Raw genomic sequence first — 20,698 nt, 5'->3', positions numbered from 1 at the left:
CTACAGCAGTTGATGATTTCAGTTTCTGGAACAAGCCTCTTTTCTAACAGTGGTATGGTCTGTGCTTATTAATCATTTGGCTACTGGATTAAAGTAAACCAGGAGAGAGCACCTCAAATCCATGCAGATTCCTTGATCCTAATATATCCTGATAAGGCCAGTTTCCTTTTCTCTTTCTCATTTTTATCATATCTACTGAGATAGTTAATTTTAAAGACTTATGGCCAGCATAGTGTCTTTTTAGTCAGGTAGATGAAATGAGTAGTCACAAAAGTAAATGTTATTTATCTACATGGTGCACATATTGAAATTATATGTTAGAAGCATCAGTTTGGTTTTTTGTTTCTTTTATGGAACCAATGGGAGTAAATATCTCAAAAAGCAAGAAAATGATCATTTTATAGTCAAAGATAATTTGTTTGGACACAAACAGGAAAAGTTTATTATTAACAAAAGCATGTAGGCAGCAAGAAGGTGGGTTCAGACAACTGCAGCGAGTTGTTTGCATACTGTAAACTACTCAGCAAATGAGATAAGACACACTTATTTCTCTCTTGTCAGCATTATTATTTTATCAAAAAGGTAATTCTGCATTCATTGCTTTTGGAAAATGCACTATTAAAATTAGAGCAGGGACCAAGTTATCTTAGGACCAAGTTCACATTCTATTTGAATATTTCCCCTACAACTTAAGATTGTATATATTTATATGTGTGTGTGTGTGTGCCTGCATTTTTCTGCCCAGTCTGCCTTGGAAGCACAGTCTCTTCTCACTGTTGTGAAGATTTGTTTTCATAGCTTAGGTTTTCCTTCCCCCAGACTGTATTTCTGAAGATTGTTGTTTTCTGTCTCTTTTTCTCTGTCTTTTTGATAGGAACCATGCTACCAGTTTTCTGCGTGGTAGAACATTATGAAAACGCCATTGAATATGATTGCAAGGAGGAGCATGCGGAATTTGTGTTGGTGAGAAAGGATATGCTTTTCAACCAGCTGATAGAAATGGCATTGCTGTCTCTAGGTTATTCACATAGCTCTGCTGCCCAGGCCAAAGGTAAATAATGCATACGTGGGGTTGGAAAAATTGCTTGGCATCCTTTGTTTACCTCGAAGAGAAAGCAGTGAATATTTTTATTCAGATAACTGTAGCCTGTGTTTTACATTGCTTCCTTATAGACTGTGACTTTAAAAAATTGGCTTAATTCAGTTTGGTTTAGTTAACACACATTTTGCTCATGTGGAATGTCGAGGTAGATTTTTTTTTTAAATTACTTCAGCTGAATCATTAGTATGCTTATTGACCTTAATAATCTGCTCCACTGAGGACCCACAAGGAAGTGAGGAGCGTATTTGAGCAGATGGACTGTTGAGAGTCAATTTGCATTTATGACTGAATATCTAGTTCTGTTTCTTTTATTCTGTTTCTGATGGTTTTATGGGCTGTAAAGTATTTTTCAATGCTGATTCCCACTGCAATAGAGAATCTTATCTAAATCGTAAAGCCATTTAGAACTGGTTCGGCTATGTCTTATTAGAACTTTCTTTAAGTTAGGAAAATGTGGCCTTATGCATAGGTTTTATTGATGGGGTTTTATTTCCAAAATAATAAACAACCCTATAGTCATTTACATAATTTCACGATTTGGAAAGCTAAGCTGTGAATATTTTCATTGACCTGCCTTTTAGAGGGAAGGGAATCATTTCAAACAGAAATAACAATATTGCTTGTGGTGGGGGCAATGGAGGAAAAAAAAAAAAAACTTCAACTAGATATAGTATCTGAGAGTAAAATATTCAGTGACATATTCTCTTTATCTGGAATAGGGCTAATCCAGGTTGGAAAGTGGAATCCAGTTCCACTGTCTTATGTGACAGATGCCCCTGATGCTACGGTAGCAGATATGCTTCAAGATGTGTATCATGTGGTCACATTGAAAATTCAGTTACACAGGTGAGTCAAGGCAGCGATTCTAGGGCAAAATATTCTCTTTACCTGGTCTTTTGAAATAAAGCATCTCTGGGCAGTCTTCTGTTTTTATTTAACCTGAATTTCAGAAACATTAATCCAGATTGATTTTTTTTTTTTTTTACCTTAACTCCTTCTGCTTTTTTCCTTAACTTCAGTGTATAAAGACACCTCTCCCCAAATTTGTAGGTTTTTGCAGGTTATCAAAAGGCAGGACTTTTTTTTTTTTTTTTTTTTTACATTTAGTCAATTAAATGATGCATTACAAGAAGGCATTTTACATAAAGTTTACTTAAGAAAAAAATATTTTTGCATATCATGAACAGTGCCATCTGTGTACATTTTGTGAAAGAATGCCTTATTCACTATTGCCTCGATCTTGTTTATTTATATATTTTTTTCCATTTTAGTTCGTATGAACAGAGTAATGAAAGGAAATCAGTTAATACGGTTAATGCTTTTCACGGTGGCTCGTGAGAAAGCAGTACACCTTAAATTGTCTTCCCAAGCGCATCAGAGCAGGAAGGTAGAAGTAACATGAAAAAATAGCCACCACAGGCAGCTGATGTATAATTCATGCATCGATACAGCAGATGTGTTGTATAAAGTAATTAACTAATCGGAACAATCAGGAGACCGAGAGCAATCTCCAGATGCATCTGTTTGATGCGCAAAATGAAATCTGTCTGTCTTAAAGGAATGTTCTGCAGCGGGATGCAATCTTGTAATAATCCCCTTTCTAATCTATGTCTCAAATAGTTGCCCCAAACTAGAAGACTTGCCTCCCGAACAATGGTCGCACACCACAGTAAGGAATGCTCTGAAGGACTTACTGAAAGATATGAATCAGAGTTCGTTGGCCAAGGAGTGCCCCCTTTCACAGGTACTTAGCATAGCATGTGATGAATAATAAGGCGTCTTGGGCAGCCTCGACTGGAGGTGTGCTGGGGTTCCACAGTTTAAAGCAACTGGTACCTGAAGCAGGAATGTGCCAGAAAAATGCCAAGTGACTTGACCATGGGTGACCTTTTAAAATATTCCTGATTCATTCTGATCAGAGCCTTTATAGGAAAAACATTTGACTCCAATACTCTGCTAGCTAGTTTTTAAACTCATCCCCTGAGTGCTCTGAGCATGGTAGCTATATATTCTCTGGAGTGCCCTTTTTAAGGAAGAGTCAAGGTGGTAAGATTTTTCTCAGAGCTGCATGGGAATGACTGTCATTGTTAGCATGCAGAACTTCACCATGCTCTCTGAGCAAAGTAAGAGTACAGTTATTGGCACCTTAGTTCATTGCACAGAAATGGAAAAGGAAGTATTTAGTAAAAATAATTATAAAAATAAGAACAGAAATCTCTTTCCTGGATCAAAAGGTCAAATTAGTTATTGTTCATTGGGATTTTATAGCCAGTTTTGTATCTTTTTTTGGGGGAGGGGGAAACAGAATCTCCTCCCACCCCTTCAGAGATGCCTATTATACCATTAGTGATTTTTGAAATGAGACTGATATTATTATTATTATTATTATTATACTATTTTTTGGAATGAATGTTTGTGGACGGTAACTAAAACTCTAGGTAGGGACTACCCTTGCTTCCAGATTTAAAACCAAACATTATTTTTTATAATTCTCTGATGATTTCAGATAAGAAGAAAAGAAAAAGAATGCTGTGGGCCTGTTCTTTATAATCTGCTTACACGGTCACTATTAATGTGTTATAATTCTGTCCCTCAGTGCCCAAACCCATTTTAAAGTCATTTCATGATATATGGTATAATAGTGGTGGTGTAACTAGATTTTTAAGTTTTATTTTAATTCAAGTTTAAAATGGAATTCTGAATATTAGTCTGTTAGTCATTTGACTTGAATTGTATGACTCTGCTGTCAACATTTCTGCAGTTGAAAGAGACTCAAAGTATATTTCTACTATAACCTGAATAGCAGATGTATGTTTAATGTAAAGCTCATGAAGATTATTGAGTACCTTTGGAAGGAAGCTTGTGGGCTTTTGTGCTGCTGTTTCATGGAGACTCCATGCATTTTAGGTGTGCAACATGAGTCCTACAACATTATTTTGATGTTCATTAGCAATTTTAGGATGTGGCAAATTCTAAATTAAGCTGTAGACACAGATTAAATATTTTCTGTGTATGTTAAGTATCCCTTTCTTGCAATTTAGAGCAAACATTTTTTTGTCAATTAATTCAGTTACACCTTCAGCTAATCTGTTTTTATCTTGCCTCTCTGACCCTTGTAATAGATAGCACATGAATCTATAACCATCAAATAAGAGTAATTTAAATTAATTAAATGGACTTAAACCAAAAGGATGACATAATGAAACAGGGTGACTCTTACTTCTGGAGTATTTTACAGACAACTCCAGATAACAAGTCACTTGATTATTAGCATATGGACATTTGAAATGACCTAGGACTAAACTTTGTTGTTGTTGTTATTTTAACTCAGAGTTCAAATATAATGTAAGCATCCAGTATAGGAATCTCATGTGTCTTCATGTTACTAAATATCCCATTGATCTTAGAAGTAAATTTATAGACTTAAGGCATCTACTATGAGCTGGAGAAGAGGATGCTAATACTAATATTTATTGATAGTATAAGGGAGAATTACTTGTTAAATGACACCAACATTCAGCCAGTAAATTCTGCCTTACTGTTGTTTATGAATATAATTGTGAATTTACTTGATATGATCATGGAAAATGAATTGAATGCAGACAATTTTAAACAGAATGACAAAATGAAATTTAGGACTTGGTTTTGAAGTCATATGTTGGTGAATTTCTTTCAAGACGCATTGGGAAAAACACATAACCTTGTGTAGCTGAAGACCCCACCCTAATAATTCAGTGATGGAACTAGGCTGAAATTTCAATGTGAGTTATAATTACAGTCTTCCTTTCTTAAAAAAAAAAAAAAAGAAAGAAAGAAAGAAAGAAAAGAAAAACCGGGAAAAAGAAATCAAATTTTAGCAATGGCTAAATTTTGAAATTTTTTTAGCATTTAATTATTTTAGCATTTAATATTTTGAAAAAAAATCAGCTTTTCTAAATGAGGGGACATTTTTTGTGTTTTATATTTATATTTTGCTGCATCATCTTCTGTTTATTTTTTAGAATGAATTCATGAATCTAATACTTGGAGTATTTCCATTACAAATTATTTTCCATTTACTTCTCCATTATATTTTTTAAAATGAGAGATGATTATTAACATGAGAGATACAGGCTTTCTAAGGCCTAAACCCAAAATATATAGTGACTTTGATGAATTCACTGTTTCTCCTGTTTGAGATTTGATGATGTAGATATAATGGTGAAAAATAAATATTGCCTTACTCTTGTGCAGAATGGAACTCAATACCAAGAAATGCTAGGAGATGGCTTTACTTCTCCCACAGAGTTTTGTTATTCACTCATGTGAGAAATTTCAGCATAAAATTCAGTATTCACATTTTACTGTATGTTAAAGGTTTGGTTTTGTTTAATGTAATAAAATACTTTAGGAGCAAGAATGGCTACAGGCTCCCTGAATGTTACATTCAGCAGAAAGTCAACTTTGTGGGCAGGTAGAGTCCCTCCAGAGACCAGAGGATGAGATGGAGGGAATGGAATGGGAAATCACAAGGAATTTGCCTGGGTGTTCAACACCCCCTGCCTCCAACACTCTTAGGAGGATTGTCTGACACTTGCTAAGCAAGTGTCCAGTTGGACTTGGAGTCTTAGAATTAAAAGGGATTATCCTTCCTAGGCTCCTCCTTTGACAATCGAAGGAGCTAGTGTCCCTAGAGATTAAAGTGAAGGTGCTGGTTAATGACCGACCCAAAAGTCCTGATTTGCGAAGTCTGTGTCCTTGCCCCATGGTAAATCTTGAAGTGTTGATTTTATAATGGATACTTATGTTTTGGTGCAATACTTATGTTTTCTTTGCTAATATTTGCAAGGTTTTCTGCAGCAGAAATTCCATAAGTAGGTATGTAGTTTGATTTGAAACCCATACCTTTATTTCTGCTATTACTTTCCTATCATAAATCTGCCCAAATAGATTGACGTGTGTTTAAGTTCTGTGTATCATGCGTTTGTTTATTTTTATGAAATGTTCTAAGACATAAAAAAAAACCTGCTTAGTTTATTATAGATCTGAGGTTGGGTGTTTTGTTGTTGCTTTAGCTTTTTTCAGTGGATGTGGTTAGATAAGTTGGATGTCGTATTCTAAACTGCAACCGAGTAGGAGAAAACAAAGTCTGATTTGGTGACAAGAAAGCCTGTAGTTGGAAACTTTCAGAGTTATGGATTTGGGAGGTAAATTAGGAGGTAAAAAGGACAACATTTTAATTTATAGTGAAACATTTATATTTTGATGTTAATTTTCCCTGGAGTTTAGACATTGAATTTAAACTTTGGCTAAAGATATACATTCTGATACAGGGATAGATCATTTTGTTGCAAGTAAAAGGTCAGCTATTATTTCTACAGCCTAATGTTTTCTTTCTAGTATTCAGGTCCAATATTTCTGAGAGATTTTAATCTGCAGTATCCTTCTTTCCTCCTCTTGTTTAACACACCCACACACATACACACACACACACACACACACACACACACACACACACACGACTTTCACTTTTTTTAAGGCATTGGATCATTTTCTATTTCATTTCTCACTTGGTGAAAAGAGATTTCCAAGCCAAGTCCTCAAGTCAGTGAGACTTCTCAATTTTATTTTCAATTAGTAAAATATATGTAAAATAACCTTAAATCCAAACATTTCTTTTAGAAGTAATATTAAGAAAGGTGATTTTTCAATTTTCCTTTCTCTGACAGCTTCTGAGAATCTAACGTAGTACTAGCAAAACAGATAAAGGAAACTGCCTGCCCTCCTAAAGCTTAGCATGAGGTTGATTTTCTGAAACTTGACAGTCATTTCTATATGCATATAGTAAACTAAATGTTCAGTTGACTTTTCAGTATTATAAATAATACTGGTGCAACAATTTATTGTTATGGAAGTGTTTTTCTTAAAAACAAAATGGACTGCTGTTTCAGTCCCAAAATATGAAGAAATGTTTCTTTAAGTTTTAAATAAATATTAAAAATCACATTCTTTCAAGAGAATATCCAGCATCATTATGAATATTATTGATTTCATATGCGTGACTAACCTTTGAAATTTATTCACATATTCATACATTTATTCACTCAAAAATATGTATTGAAAAAGTAATCTTAAAGAGTATTGACAGTCTGCTCTGCCAGGCATCTAATTTCCTATGTCATAATGAGGATAACACATCTTAATAGTTGGATAATAATACATGATTAACTTTCATTTAGTGCTTTTGATGTATATAGTGCTTGTATCACTCTAAGTTGTAAGTAGATAGTTTTGTTCAAAGGAGGACGCTGAGGCCCAGGATGCTGAAGTGAAGGCAGTGGCTCTGTGGGCAGAGCCTGGGAGCTTAACCAAGTGTCCTGGGTCACCAAGGAAATTTAAAAATAAAAGGAAGGGGCCTTTTCAGATTAATTTGCCATGTTTCATAATGCACTTTGATTTCTCTAGAGTGTTGATAACTGCTGGTTACTTTTCCAATTGTATTTATCTGTACATGGAAGATTTTCTTTGACATATGTGCTTTACATTTTGTGTCTTTGGTTTTCTTGTTTATATATTGACTTGCACCATTATATTTCAAATCCCCAATTTAGAGCCTGAGGGAATGATTTAGACCATGGGGACCCACTGCTGGATAATCCAGCATCAGGGAGGGGCTAGAAGGTTTGAATGTGTATAACTTGTGCTGTCACTTCTCTCCCCCATCCTCTCAGTCCTCAAGATAAGGAGGTACAACAGAATTAATAGTCCTTGTTTTCTTCTTCTTTTTTGATCTGAGGTAATGTTAAGCATTTTTATTGGAAGCAGTAGGTAGTCAGATTTCTCAGGTCTGTTTGAAAGTGCAGACCTTTGTCATCAAAGTGGTTTGATGTGATGGACAAAGGATATAACTCGCAGTTCCATTTAAAATTAGAAAGTTTTCTGTTTGAGTTGTGCTTGGAAGATCTTGTACTTACCCCTTCCCAACATAAAATTATAACTCGCATTGTTAAGCATCATGTATCTTGAGGAAAAACTTGATAGACAATCTTCTTGCCTTTTTAGAATGGCAGGATTTTTTTTCCTCAAACCTTAACCTACTGACCATGTGAATCTGAGATTTTGAATATTTATTTTGTCAGAATAATCAAATAAGTTAAGAATAATCAAAACAGACAGATACACCCAATTTTTCCCTCTTTCATTGGAAACTGCTTGATTACAACACGCAAAGGCACTGAAGTACTTTATAACAAATAGGATATTATTACCACTTTCAGCAGTTGTATTAGTGGAGAGATAAATACAGTAAATGGTAAGCCAGTTTTACGTGAATAGTTGTGTGAATTGAAAAGTTTATTCATACCAGATAATTTTTTTTTCTCTTCTCTCTCTCTCTCTCTCTTTTTTTTTTTTTTTTTTTGGACAGTCATGATATCATTCTAGATGTCTGTTCTGGATTGATGTTATGATAGATCTAATCTACAAAAAAAAAAAAAGTCTTCCAAATCGCAGGTTTTCCATTTTGATTCTACTGTCTCAGGCTCCTGTTAGCTGAGTGAGACACACAAGGATTCCACAGTAGCTTGATGTCAGCTCCCCTGTCACCTTTCACGTGTATTAATCAGAAAAGCCAAACTTAATGAAGCCTCTAACGTAAAAGAGATTGATCTAAAATATTTTATAGCTGCTGTCTTTTCACAATAGTGAAACATAAAAGAGTTTAAGCCATGCCAATTTAGAGAGTGCTTCACAGTGTGGAAGTACTTCATTTTCACTTAATAGATTTTTGCCTGTGCCTTGTTTTAGGTCTGAACATGTTTCCTCTGACCTCAGAATCACTAACGCAGAGAAAATTACCATATCATGAGAGCGTTGCCCCTCTTTTTTTTCTCTGATGCATAGAATAATAAATATTCCCCAGGCTTAGGAGTAGACATGATCTGAGAGAGAGCCTATTAAATGCTATTTTCTAATTTATTAAAAAAAAAAAAAAACTTAACCAAATCATGCTCAAACTAATTTTCTTGTTAAATGGAACTAGTTTTCAAGGGCTTTTTTTTGAGCATTTTTTCCCCCCTCAATTATGACTGAAATTTCAAGCTGGATTCTATCTGGATTTCCTTTTGAAAATCTGCTTTATTTCATGTCAGATGTGGGCCCCAAACAAACTCATAAACAGACCAAAAAACAAAAAAAACAAAAAAAACCACAACACCCTAAGTTAAGAATAATCCAAACAAACAGATATACACACCCAATTTTTCCCTCTTTCATTGGGAACTGCTTGATTACAACATGCTCTGAGGATAAAAAACATAAGAGAGCCTTTAACGTAACGGGAGAGAGCCACAGCCCTGGTTCTGCAGCTGGTTGCCAATTGAAGCAAGGAACGCTCTGGCTGTTGGGACTTTTAAATCTAGACTTAAAAGTTATTTGTTCTGTTTAGCATTTTTAAAATGATTCTATTAGGAATTGTATGTGCTTCAGTTTTAATTTTAACTCATAATGATTGTAAAGCACCCTGGGATGCTTGCATGAAGGGCGCTACAGAAATATAAGATTGTATTGTGTGCTAATATGCTCTATTATTATGGGGTGCTGGAGTTTCATCGTGGACAATTCATAAGGTGGCAGAATTCCTCATTGTAGAAAGGTGGCTGACTTCCATTAAAAGTTTTTTTTTTTAAATTTATTTCTCTTATTCGTATTCTTAAAACTTTGTTCTCCTTCATCATTTTCTTTAGAAAATATCAGTTATTTTGTATTGCACTATTTTCCCACAGAAATTTTAATTTACTTTACTCAGAGGGTTAAAGATGCAAACCAGATGATACCTTGGAAGTTGGAAGTTAAGAAAAGAGTAAAGCTTTAATTGTGATTACTCTTTGAGATTGCTTTCTTATGTAGATAACAAGACAGAGACCTTCATTATTGAGTACCACTGACTGTCAGAGGCATACACTATTTTACTATCAATCCAATGTTTTTCCAAGGTCATCAAAAAGTGTATAGCTAAACTGAACCAAGTATTAACTTTGTGAAATGTCACAGTGGGCATTTCCCTTGTATTGAAACTCCTGGGTTATGTTAACATATGAGAACTTGATTTCATTTTCTTTTTACTTTTTAATGGGGCTATTTCTTAGAGTAATACATTTCTTTAACGACTTCATTCTGTCATCTTTGATTTTTTTTTTTTTTTTTAATGTGTGTCTTTTGGTATCATTGCTCTTTACCATCTCTGTTACTGAGCTCCTAGCATCCTAGCAGTCCGGAATGTGAGCTCTGCCATGACCAGCTATATGAGGTTGCGTAAACTGAGTCTCCTGCCTCAGTTTCCTCATCTATAAAAGGAGGAAGAGAATAGTACCGATTTCTTAGTATTGCTATGAGAATTATATAAGTTAATACTTGTAAAACATTCAGGATAGTTTAAGTTCTAAAGTGTGTATCAACTTCGGTTGTTTTTGTAAAATGTGAGCCTGGAGAGTTTGAAATAACACTTGTTTGGCTCACATGGTTTAAGAAACTTTGTTGCTACATGGATTTTGATGCAAGGTTTTTGTTTGTTTGTTTTGTTTTGTTTTTAGTAGAAACAACCAAAAACTTTTTACTTGTGGAAAAAGACCCTGTTATAATTCATTCTCACCTTGAATGGATCCTCTTAGCACTACCCTTACAATCGTAATAAATTATGATGTATTTTTAAATGGAAGTGAGGAGAGATTCAAGCCTTGTGCTTTAAATAAGTCCATTTGCAAGTTAAGCAAACGGGATACCTTAAACTAGACAATGTCAAAAGGGATAAAGATACCTCCTGAGACTATCAACAGCATATGAGCCTATGGCTTTAACTGCCTTCACTCCCATTCCCCAGCACCCAAGGCTCCGACCTTCTTTTATCACCCTAACTTTCCAAGTTGTCCTGAAATTATCTATGTGATAATTAGGCTGCTTATGTTCCTTGTAATTGACTGAGCCAGAGGAGCCAAGTTTTATTCATCACAGCAGTCTTAGATGCTGACACATAGTAGGAACTCAGGAATATTTGTTGAACTGAAACAACCTCAGAGACTTGGTACCATGTTTATTGCACAAATATATGATGCTAGTAGTTTTATTAGTAGTACTTTACAGATCTCTTATCTAGAATGTCCTATCTTACAAATTGTTTTCCTATTATACTTAATTACAGATAGCAAATAATTTCTGAATTTTTAAGAAAGCCTACTGATATTTCAAATCTCATGTTTTTGTCCTGTTCTTGAATCCATGCACAAAGCTTATTGTGTTTATCAGCAGAACAGTTGTCTTAGAGGTACAGGGGACCCTGAGATTTGAAAAATGCTACAAAGGACATAGTTACACATCACAGTTAAGCACAAGCTTTGACAATTTTTTTTAGCATCTCGGCACACATTTAAAAAATTTCTTTCACAATTGAACATGTATTTCAGCCTGACCGATAATTTTCATTTTGCCTCAGTTGTGTTACTTTTGAGACCCATACATTTTTTTTTTACTGTCACTTCCATTTGTGTATTTTCCCCTCATATTAAAGTGAAAAACAAAGAGGAAAAATTTCAATAACAGACCCAATGATTTATAGACAAAGCTGCCAACATGGAAATATTAACAGTCAGTATCACCCATGTTTACTGTCAATGTCCATTCTTCAGTTTTAATGCTCTAAAGTCCACGTTTGGCATTGGTGACTCCATTTGTGGTTATAAACATATAGTGTTTTAAAAATCAGCTGTATAAAGGTCCAGAATCACCTGAATTTAGAGAGAACTGCAGCGGTAGATAACTGTTCAGCCATTCCAAAAAAGGGGCCTTAGGGACTTGGGGTGTCCACTCATCTGCGCAAGCACCAGCCCAAACAGCTATGGACAGGCTCTTTATTTCATGATTGCAACCCATCCCAACATATTTTTACCATTTCGCCATGACTCTTTTTTTTTTTTTTTTTAATTATGGTGCTGGGGATTGAACCTGGGGCCTTGGGCATGTGAGGCAAGCACTCTACCAACTGAGCTATATTCCCAGTCCCTTGCTATAACTCTTGAAGAGATGATTACCAGAGAATGGCATTTTCCTAGACTGTGAAGGATTTCCATAATATTTATAGGGATGAAGCCAGATTAATATTTATTTTAATGTCCTAATCCAAAGTCGATATTGATTTATATTTATCTAGTAGATATTGGAGATTATTTAGTTCATTTCTCTTTATGTTATAACCTCTGTGTGCAGTTAATTTGAAATGTGATACGGTCTTAGTAATAACATACCTTCTAATAAGTATTTTATATCAAGTTCTTTATTTACATATTCAATTGATTTGAGTAAGAAGGTTTCCATATAGTAAGAAAGATTTAGATAGGTACTTTATATAAAAGGATGGAATTAGAGAATCTGGTCAAAATATATCATCTGGGCATTATATAAAATTATATGGAAGAACCATATGAACTGTACACCAACATTTTCTTTAAAAGTTATGAATTGGGTGTTTAAATAAAATTTCCATGCTTATAAATGATCACAGTTTCGTCTTTAGGAAATGTATTAGGAAAATTAAAACAGAATTGGGTGTGTTCTTTTTTTGTATTCCTTTAGAGCTTTGTACTTGAGTTTTCATTTTTAACAGTATATGAGGGTTGGTTACTTTATTTGAGATGCTGTTTTCAGGATTGATCAAAATGGCAAGAGTCATAACTACGACTACTGGAGTTTAAGTAAAATTCACAAGTGATTAGTCTCTTTTCAATAAATTGAAATTCCAAATGTACCCCAGTTGTATCTCCCAAGAGAATTGCTTAAAAAGCAATAGAGGATCCAGGGGGAGAGATTTGCGGAACAGAAGCTAAAAAGCACAAATAGAATATTACACTTAGAAATCCTGCCTTCCTAAATTGAAGCCCATTTTCTGTCTTACCACCCCCAAATACCAGAAGGGGACTACCTGTTAATTTTCAACAGATTCATTCCATGTCAGTATCTCAGACAAGACCTTTTTTTAGGACTTGTTTGTGGTATTTGATATCCCTTGGGATTAAAAGCAAACCTTATTTAGAGGGAATCTATTAAAATTGTATTTGAGTATGGAGTTGATTCAATCGTGTTTGAATGTGGAGTCAAAGTTAACATTTGACTTTTCAGTTTACCACAGTCATATAAAAAAACAACTGGAAATTCAGACCACAGGTTAAATAGGACATGCACAAATAGGGTGATTGGACTGTATAAAGTTGAAACTCTGATAAAATGAAAATATAAAATAATGAAAAGCCAGTAGTTTGACAGATTTCTCAGTAAATGCTCATTTTATTGAAAATTATAAAACGGTGCTTAATGCCTCTGTACCATTAATACAATACATTAAAAGGTTACTGTCAAGATTAGTGTTCCAGCCATGAAAATTAACTCTGAGGCTTTATACATCACTCTGCATAGACTGAGAAGTTAAAGGTTTTTGTTTTTTTTTTTTTTTTAAATATACATTTTGCATGTGTGGGCATTTATTTCAGAAAACAATTATTTTAGACTTTATGCCAAAGACATTAGCAATGATGTGTTTTCATCTAAAACATGGGCATAACATACATATTATAGACAAGGTGTAACCGTGAAATTTGCCTTATAGAATTAAACCTGTGCAAGATTATTCCCCTTGCTGTCTCTCCAGAGTATTCCAATTCAAAACATACATTCCTTCCTACAGAAAAAGATATTCAGATTCCTTAGTTGAAATTAATTAGCATTCAGAAGCCAGATAGCATGTTTTTGGGTATTCATGAGATCTCTGTTTGAAAAAAATGTTTTTAACTTGTAGAAATGTGTTGCAACACACAGATGGGAAGAAAAAGAAAAAAAAATCTCTTTAGCAAGCACTGTGTGTAAAAGGAATATTACATTTTGCACGCTCCTGATTGCTCTGTGTAAACAGTTTTTGACATCTGTCTTTATAGTTTTCGAGGAGAGGAAGACTTTGTTAAAAGAATCATTTTTATACAGCAGTCACCATTTCAGTCTTGCTTTACCTGTATTATGAAAGCAGATGGTCTGCATGTCTTTTGAATATTTATAACTATCAAAAACAATCTCTTGCTATTCACCCTTAGGCTTATGAGATGTCAGGACTGTTCTGGTTGAAAAAAATCATCTTGGGTGTTTACAGAAAGAGGATTACATTAAGCTGAAATGACTATACATTTTCCAGTTTAATATTTGTCCATCAGCTGTTTAATCGTATTTAGATAATTGTGTAAATAAGATGTTGTAGCCCTTGCCCTCTCTGCTGAGGGAGCCGAAAGCTTTAAACATGGGTGAACCACCATCTTGTAGGTTGCTGTTTCTGCCTCCTCCCACCTCAGTTAACCCATCTGCAAGTCCTGGGTAAGTTTTGATCCTGATATCACAGTCCTGTTTAAAAAAAAAAAAAAAGTATGCAAAAAGCCAGTATGGAGATCACATGAAATGCCAGGGAGCTGCTGGCTTCCGGTACAGGCTGTTTAGTTTATTAAGAGTATATTGTAATATGCAAATATGGTACAGCACTCCTGTTACCCTTTAAGCATGGCATGGCTTTCTCTTTATTCTCTATGAGCCTGTGGGGCTCTGAGGGTATTTCAGAAAACTTTTGGTATAGTGGGGGTTAACTGTTTTTTGACTGGAAGCTGAGCAATCAGAGATAACAGATTTTGCTGTGGTTGGTTGATTTGGCAGAAAAGCATGAACAGTTTTGGTTTAAATGATTGAATAACCTGATTAGCATTGTTTTGGGGTGGGTTTTTTTTGGTTGTTGTTAAAGGCACAACAAAGCAATTTTAAGGGTGATCAGATCACTGCCTTTCTCTCGTTGATGAATCATTTTTTTGAGAAGGCCTTACCTCACCAGATCCTATCCGTTGGCTACTAAGATGACCAAATTTTTTTTTTTTTTTAAATCTTGCTTCTTTTTCTGAGTATGTTATACTTATATACCATTAGTGTGTATGATCTTCTAGCAGGGGTTTGAAAGAATATAACATTTGGGAAAATTATGTAACCTCAACTAATTCCTCATGGTTTTTTTTTGTTGTTGTTTTGTTATGTTTTGTTTTGTTTTTCAAATTGAGAGGCCTGCAGATTTTAGAGTAAAGGTTCAGAATGTTCTAACTATATGAAAGTCAGGCTTTAGAAAAATTCCACCCTTACCTTTTCACAATTAGAAAGGTTATAAATAATGTATTTGGCTGAAAAGGAAGCTTAGCCTGCGGCAGATGGTATCATTCTAGAGGACTGGGGTTTCTGTGAAGATGGCATTCTTTCAGATCGGAACTTCAGCAGACTCGCAGAAAGAACCGAAGCTCCTCATAGGGAGTAGACATGTGCTTTATGGATCTTAGAAAAGCTTACAACTTGGCTCCTAGGATGAGAATATTGTGTCACACTGGGGTTATGAGACCCATAGCCAATTTCTGCCGACTTCCAAATTGTATTTCCCAACACTGGAAGCTGTGGCCTATTTATTGGTTGGTGTACTGTGTAGCATTTGAACTTGGAATTTCTACCACCTGAGTTTTGCCACTTGGATTATTTTTTGCCTGGAACATTGATGTTTTTTTATACATACTGGCCACTGAAAAGGAAACTTGCCATACAAGTTGTGTCTTTTTCAAAGTGCTTTGGAAAGCTCATATAAATAGACACTGAGAGAGAACTGGAATAACATAACCACGGAGCGCTGCAACTTCCGAGACATCTGTGTGGATGTATTTTGAAAAACCTGGGAAGGGATCTCTTGCAAATTAATGAATAATGGTTCTAGAAATTATGATTTCTTTTGTGACAGCTGAAAGTGATGGATTCTAAAGGTTCATGTGACAAGCTGACATTACCTTTGAATTTAGGGGGAAAAAAGAGGGGGTGTCCTGGAGACCTTCAGGAATGACTTATTTCAGTGACCCTTTAATGATCATCTAATTGAGCCCAACCCCATGACGAGTCCAGGGTATGTTGAGGAAAGACCTAAGGCTCAGGGCCTAGTGGAAAATAAACAACACAATGGGTTCTGTATTAGAAGGGCTTCTCAGGAGCAGAGATACTCACAATATATGCTGCAGGATGAGCCACTGCTAGCCAGAGATGGGAGACAGCACAGGTCTAGAAGAGTCAGGAGTGGTACATGTTTTCCTGATGTCAGCTACCAGATTTGGGCTAGCTTCAGAAAACATTACCAGATGGGAATATTGAAACAAATAGAAATGCTTTTCCCTTGGTGTTTTCCCTTGTTATCCACTGGCTGGACTTGTTAATAGTTTAATTAGTGCATTCTTCAGTCTTCCTAGGAAAATGTATTTGACTTAAAATACATCATCTCAAAAATTTTATCTGATACTTCTCTGTTATTTAAAGCATAGTTGACTGATCTCTGTGATCATATAATAAAAGCCCCAAAAGGAGGAGGAGGTAGAGGGTTGTCATAGTAATTAACATCTTGTAAGTTCATGCTTGATATGTTCCAGGCTCTGTGCTAATTGCATCACTTCCATTATTTTATTTATTGTCTGTCCAAGTATAGATAGTACGTCTCTTCAAGCCATTACTTTCCTAGTGACTTGCTCCATGCTTGACACATAGTAGGAGGTCACTAAACACATGCTAAATGAATGGGGAAAAATGCCCGTATAGAATGGATTTTCAAAACAACCCCATGAGATGAATGCTACCACCACTCCCATTTAGTATGGAGAATTGTGATAGAAATGTCAATTAATTGACACAAGGTCACACTTCCAGTGTGTGACACATCTTGCACTTGAGTGCAGATTTATTGCTATTCCATTTCATCAGATGAACATTCGATGTATATTTAATATATGCCATGCATTGGGCTGGAAAGTAATATGGAACCCCAGCCCTGCTTAGCACAATCTTTTTAAACCAGTGTCGCCTTGGATTGGCATAAGAGTCCCAAGGCTTTCTCATTTAAAACACGGAACTTGGTCTACCTGTATACATCCTACCACGTAAAATATATCACCAGTCTTCACTTTGTAATTTATATCACCAAAACAATTGGTGTTCCTGATTTTTTCAGATTTAACATGACAGTATTGGGTATGATATTTCAAATACCCATGTGCACTACAATGTTCTGCAGTATCTCTTCTATGCTGCTGAAAGTCACCTGTGTACTCAGATGCCACATCTAAGCTTGCAGTTGGGATTTTGCCATCAAGAAGGAGCGCTTCATGAAGTGGTTGTCAGAGTGGTTTAGTCATACAGATTGCTTCATGTTGTTCTGATGAAAAGAGAGATGGCCCCAAATTACCTGAATTATAAAATATTTCCCAGTCCTGCAAAAGCACAAAAGAAATTCCAAAAAGTTGCTTTGGTGTGCATTATAACCTGTGGATTAGGCTCTTGATTTATGCCCAATGTGGCATTTAATATTAATACATATAACATTAATATGAGTTAGTATTTGTATGAATCAGAGTTTCCTGAGCACACATCACTTGACAAAGTAGAGACATTCAGAAAAATCACTTAAGGACATAGCCTACCAACTTAGGTTCGAACAAGGGCTTCGCTGATGCTGTGCATTTGGATGTTATTTTCCCAATGTAGATATTAATGACGGACATAATGTTATTACATATAGGATCTAGCTTTATAAAACATTTCAGAGTTTTCAAACATTATGGATTCTTCCCCTCCCTTCACTCCATATATTTTCCACTGTTGGTGCACTGAATCATGTTGAATTGAAATGACTGGTTTACGTTATCTCTCTCTTCCCAATACATGATAACATTTTTGTATGCAGAGACTCCATTTTATCCATCTTCAAAATTTTAGTACCAGCCAGGCACATAGTAAGTATGCATCAAAGAGCAAATTTCATTTATCAGACTATTGGGAAGTTGAAATAGATTTGATATTTGTCAGAAACGTTAGCAAAACTTAGATATTCCATACACTTCTAAAAATTAAGATACGAACTATGTCTAAAACTTGTATTAACATATAAGCATCTGTCAGAATGTCTAGATAAAGAGTTAATAATTTTGAAAGAATTAGACCAAAGTGGAAGAGCATCAACTGTCATCCATTTGCAGAATCACCATAATCCATCAGTGATCTCAGTAGTTTTATTAGTGTCTGGCTTTATTGATCCATTATTACCATAGAGTAAGTGAGATTGAAGCTGACTGATTGTTAACTGGATCAGGTAATCTTCTGGCTCTGGTTTTGGCAACCTTGCTAAGTGTCTTTTTGCACTGTGGACTGTGGGAGGCTCTTAGTGAAATTGCAAGCTATTGGATTAATGGCAGAGCATCATGAGCACATTAAGAATGTCTTCTTAGAGAAATAAAATGTGAAAATGACTATAAAGTAGAAAGTGTCAAAAAAAAAGATATCATCACAGTACCTCTTAGTAGAGATAGCCGTTTTTTACATAAATAATACAACTCTAGCTTATCCATCAATCCAAGTTCTTTAGAGATTCCCCCAGATTTACACATTACGGAAATGTGTGCATGCTACAAAATTAACACTGGTAATGGATGTCAGGAGAATTAATAATAACCCAAAGAGCTTTACATTAGAAGTAGCTTAAAGACGATAATGATATAAAAATACTTTTGTCCCCAAACTGGCTTTTCTGGTTGTTCACTCTCTCCCGAACAATGCTGCCTTCTGTAAACCATTTCCCTGTAGACCAGCTGCAACCTGAAATGTGTGTTCTCATATTTCTACTCATTGGGGTGAGGGATGGATTGGTGCTGCAAAGGCTCATTCTTAAGACTTAATAGAAAATTAATTTAGATGCTACTGGAGAATATGGGCATTCTAGCTTAAAAGATCATGGAATTAAGTCACTAAAATTACCATGACTAAAATTTTCTGGAAAGAAAACACTTCTCTTTATTTAAAATGAGTTAAAAAAAAAAAAACAACTCCTCATAATACATTAAGATTATTGTCTTTATTTTTACATGTTAAATGGTTAACTCTGATTCTAGGGTTTTGTTAAAAGCAGTATAAAAAAAATGAGAAAATATGTGTATTTTCATCTTCCTAGAGAAATGTAATAAATCTGAGATGTATGTATTTAAAAAAATTTTTCCATGGTTGAAATTTAGAACTCAAGCTTTACTATAGATAAAGCTAGCCATAAAGATTGCAGAATATTTTTCCCCCTTCTGATAGAGAATCTCTTTGAATAGTTTTTCTTGAATGTGATCAGTGTTAACCTTTGAACAGTGTTAGTGCACCTCCAATTGAACTACAAATAATAGAAGTGGAAGTACAAGCAGTGTTTCTCAGATTTTAATGTGCTTGCAAATCCCTTGTGGATCTTGGTAAAATGCAAGTGCTGGGGTAGGGCACAAAATCCAACATTTCTAACAAGTATCTAGGTGATGCCCATATGGCTGGTCCCTGGACCATACTTTAAGCAGTAAGGGTGTAGAGTCCAGTCATTCCATCGCAAAGTATCATGTACTTATGAATTGCAAACATACTGTTGTCTTCATGTCTTTAAATTTATTGGAATCGATGAATGTTTGTCAGGCTAGGAATAGATGATATTAATGGAGTTTGGATAAATAATCCTGGAGCAGAGTCTGTGGGTTTGATAGCTTTATACTGGTCTCAGTGGGCTGTTGCTTGCTACTTAAATAAGCATTTGATGGTCTAGTTAATGAATTTTCAGAAGTTGAAGCTTTAGGCTAAAGTGTAAAACAAAAATGTATTGGTATTCAGTTGATTTAAAAAAAAAAATACAGTTTCCACAATGCTGTGTTGCCTCTTGTGCTGCTATGTATTACAAATGTTCTCCCCCCCTCTTCATGCAGAGTATGATTTCTTCCATTGTGAACAGCACTTACTATGCAAATGTCTCAGCAGCAAAATGTCAAGAATTTGGAAGGTGGTACAAACATTTCAAGAAGACAAAAGATATGATGGGTAAGCAAAAAAAAAAAAAAATGGTTGCAGCGGTGGCTACATACCATTATGTGTCATTTGGGGGTTTATCAAAGTCACATCTAAAGCCAGGTCTTTTGATTGCCCAATTAGAGATCAATTTAGAATGTTTCTTTGGGGGTGGGGAGTGGGTATGAGTATAATGAGATAATTAAATTCAATAAATGTTTGTGTTTAAATCAGCCAAACTGACTTGGTTGTCAGACATGCAGGAAATCGAGGCGTGAGGAGGGGAGCTGTCATTTTTTAACATCTCAGTGAAGACCTAACCAGGCCTTGAATAGCTAATATTAGCTGTGATTTCTCTGAGAAGTAAGTCGTGCTTTTAGGCCTTTTGTTTTTATTTGAGAGAAAGAGGATGAGCCTGTTTTTGCACCTAAATTTTAAGGAAACTAAACTGTATTAATTAATAACTAGTTTCCATAATTGAGATCAAGTCACTTTTATAGCTTGGCCCCCCTCACCCACCCCCCGCAGCAGGCACTTTGGCAGGCATCCCTCTGCATCATCTATAGTAGAACACCATTGCATCATTTCCAAACTAAAATTCCAGGGTAGCATTTTATCCTATCACGTAACTCTAGTTCAGTATCTATTATGCAGGAAATTTACCTGCAGTGTGAAATGACAGGT

The 20,698-nt window shown here is 35.2% G+C and overlaps 1 protein-coding gene across 4 annotated transcripts in view; it reads left to right on the top strand.

Moving 5' to 3' along the window:
- Positions 1 to 20,698, top strand: part of Satb1 (SATB homeobox 1) — a 75,458-nt gene that overhangs the window by 7,436 nt on the left and 47,324 nt on the right. For all 4 annotated transcript variants that reach the window (XM_026395924.2, XM_026395923.2, XM_026395922.2 and 1 more), the window contains exons 3-6: positions 875 to 1,051; positions 1,822 to 1,948; positions 2,723 to 2,846; positions 19,936 to 20,047. In XM_026395924.2, the coding sequence (XP_026251709.2) occupies positions 875 to 1,051; positions 1,822 to 1,948; positions 2,723 to 2,846; positions 19,936 to 20,047 (540 nt within the window). The remainder of the gene's footprint in view (positions 1 to 874; positions 1,052 to 1,821; positions 1,949 to 2,722; positions 2,847 to 19,935; positions 20,048 to 20,698) is intronic.

The sequence above is a fragment of the Urocitellus parryii genome, chromosome 3 (genome assembly GCF_045843805.1).
Source record: "Urocitellus parryii isolate mUroPar1 chromosome 3, mUroPar1.hap1, whole genome shotgun sequence".
Taxonomy (NCBI): Eukaryota; Metazoa; Chordata; class Mammalia; order Rodentia; family Sciuridae; genus Urocitellus; species Urocitellus parryii.
Note: the sequence above shows the minus strand (reverse complement) of the source record. Positions and strands in the feature narration are given on the sequence as shown.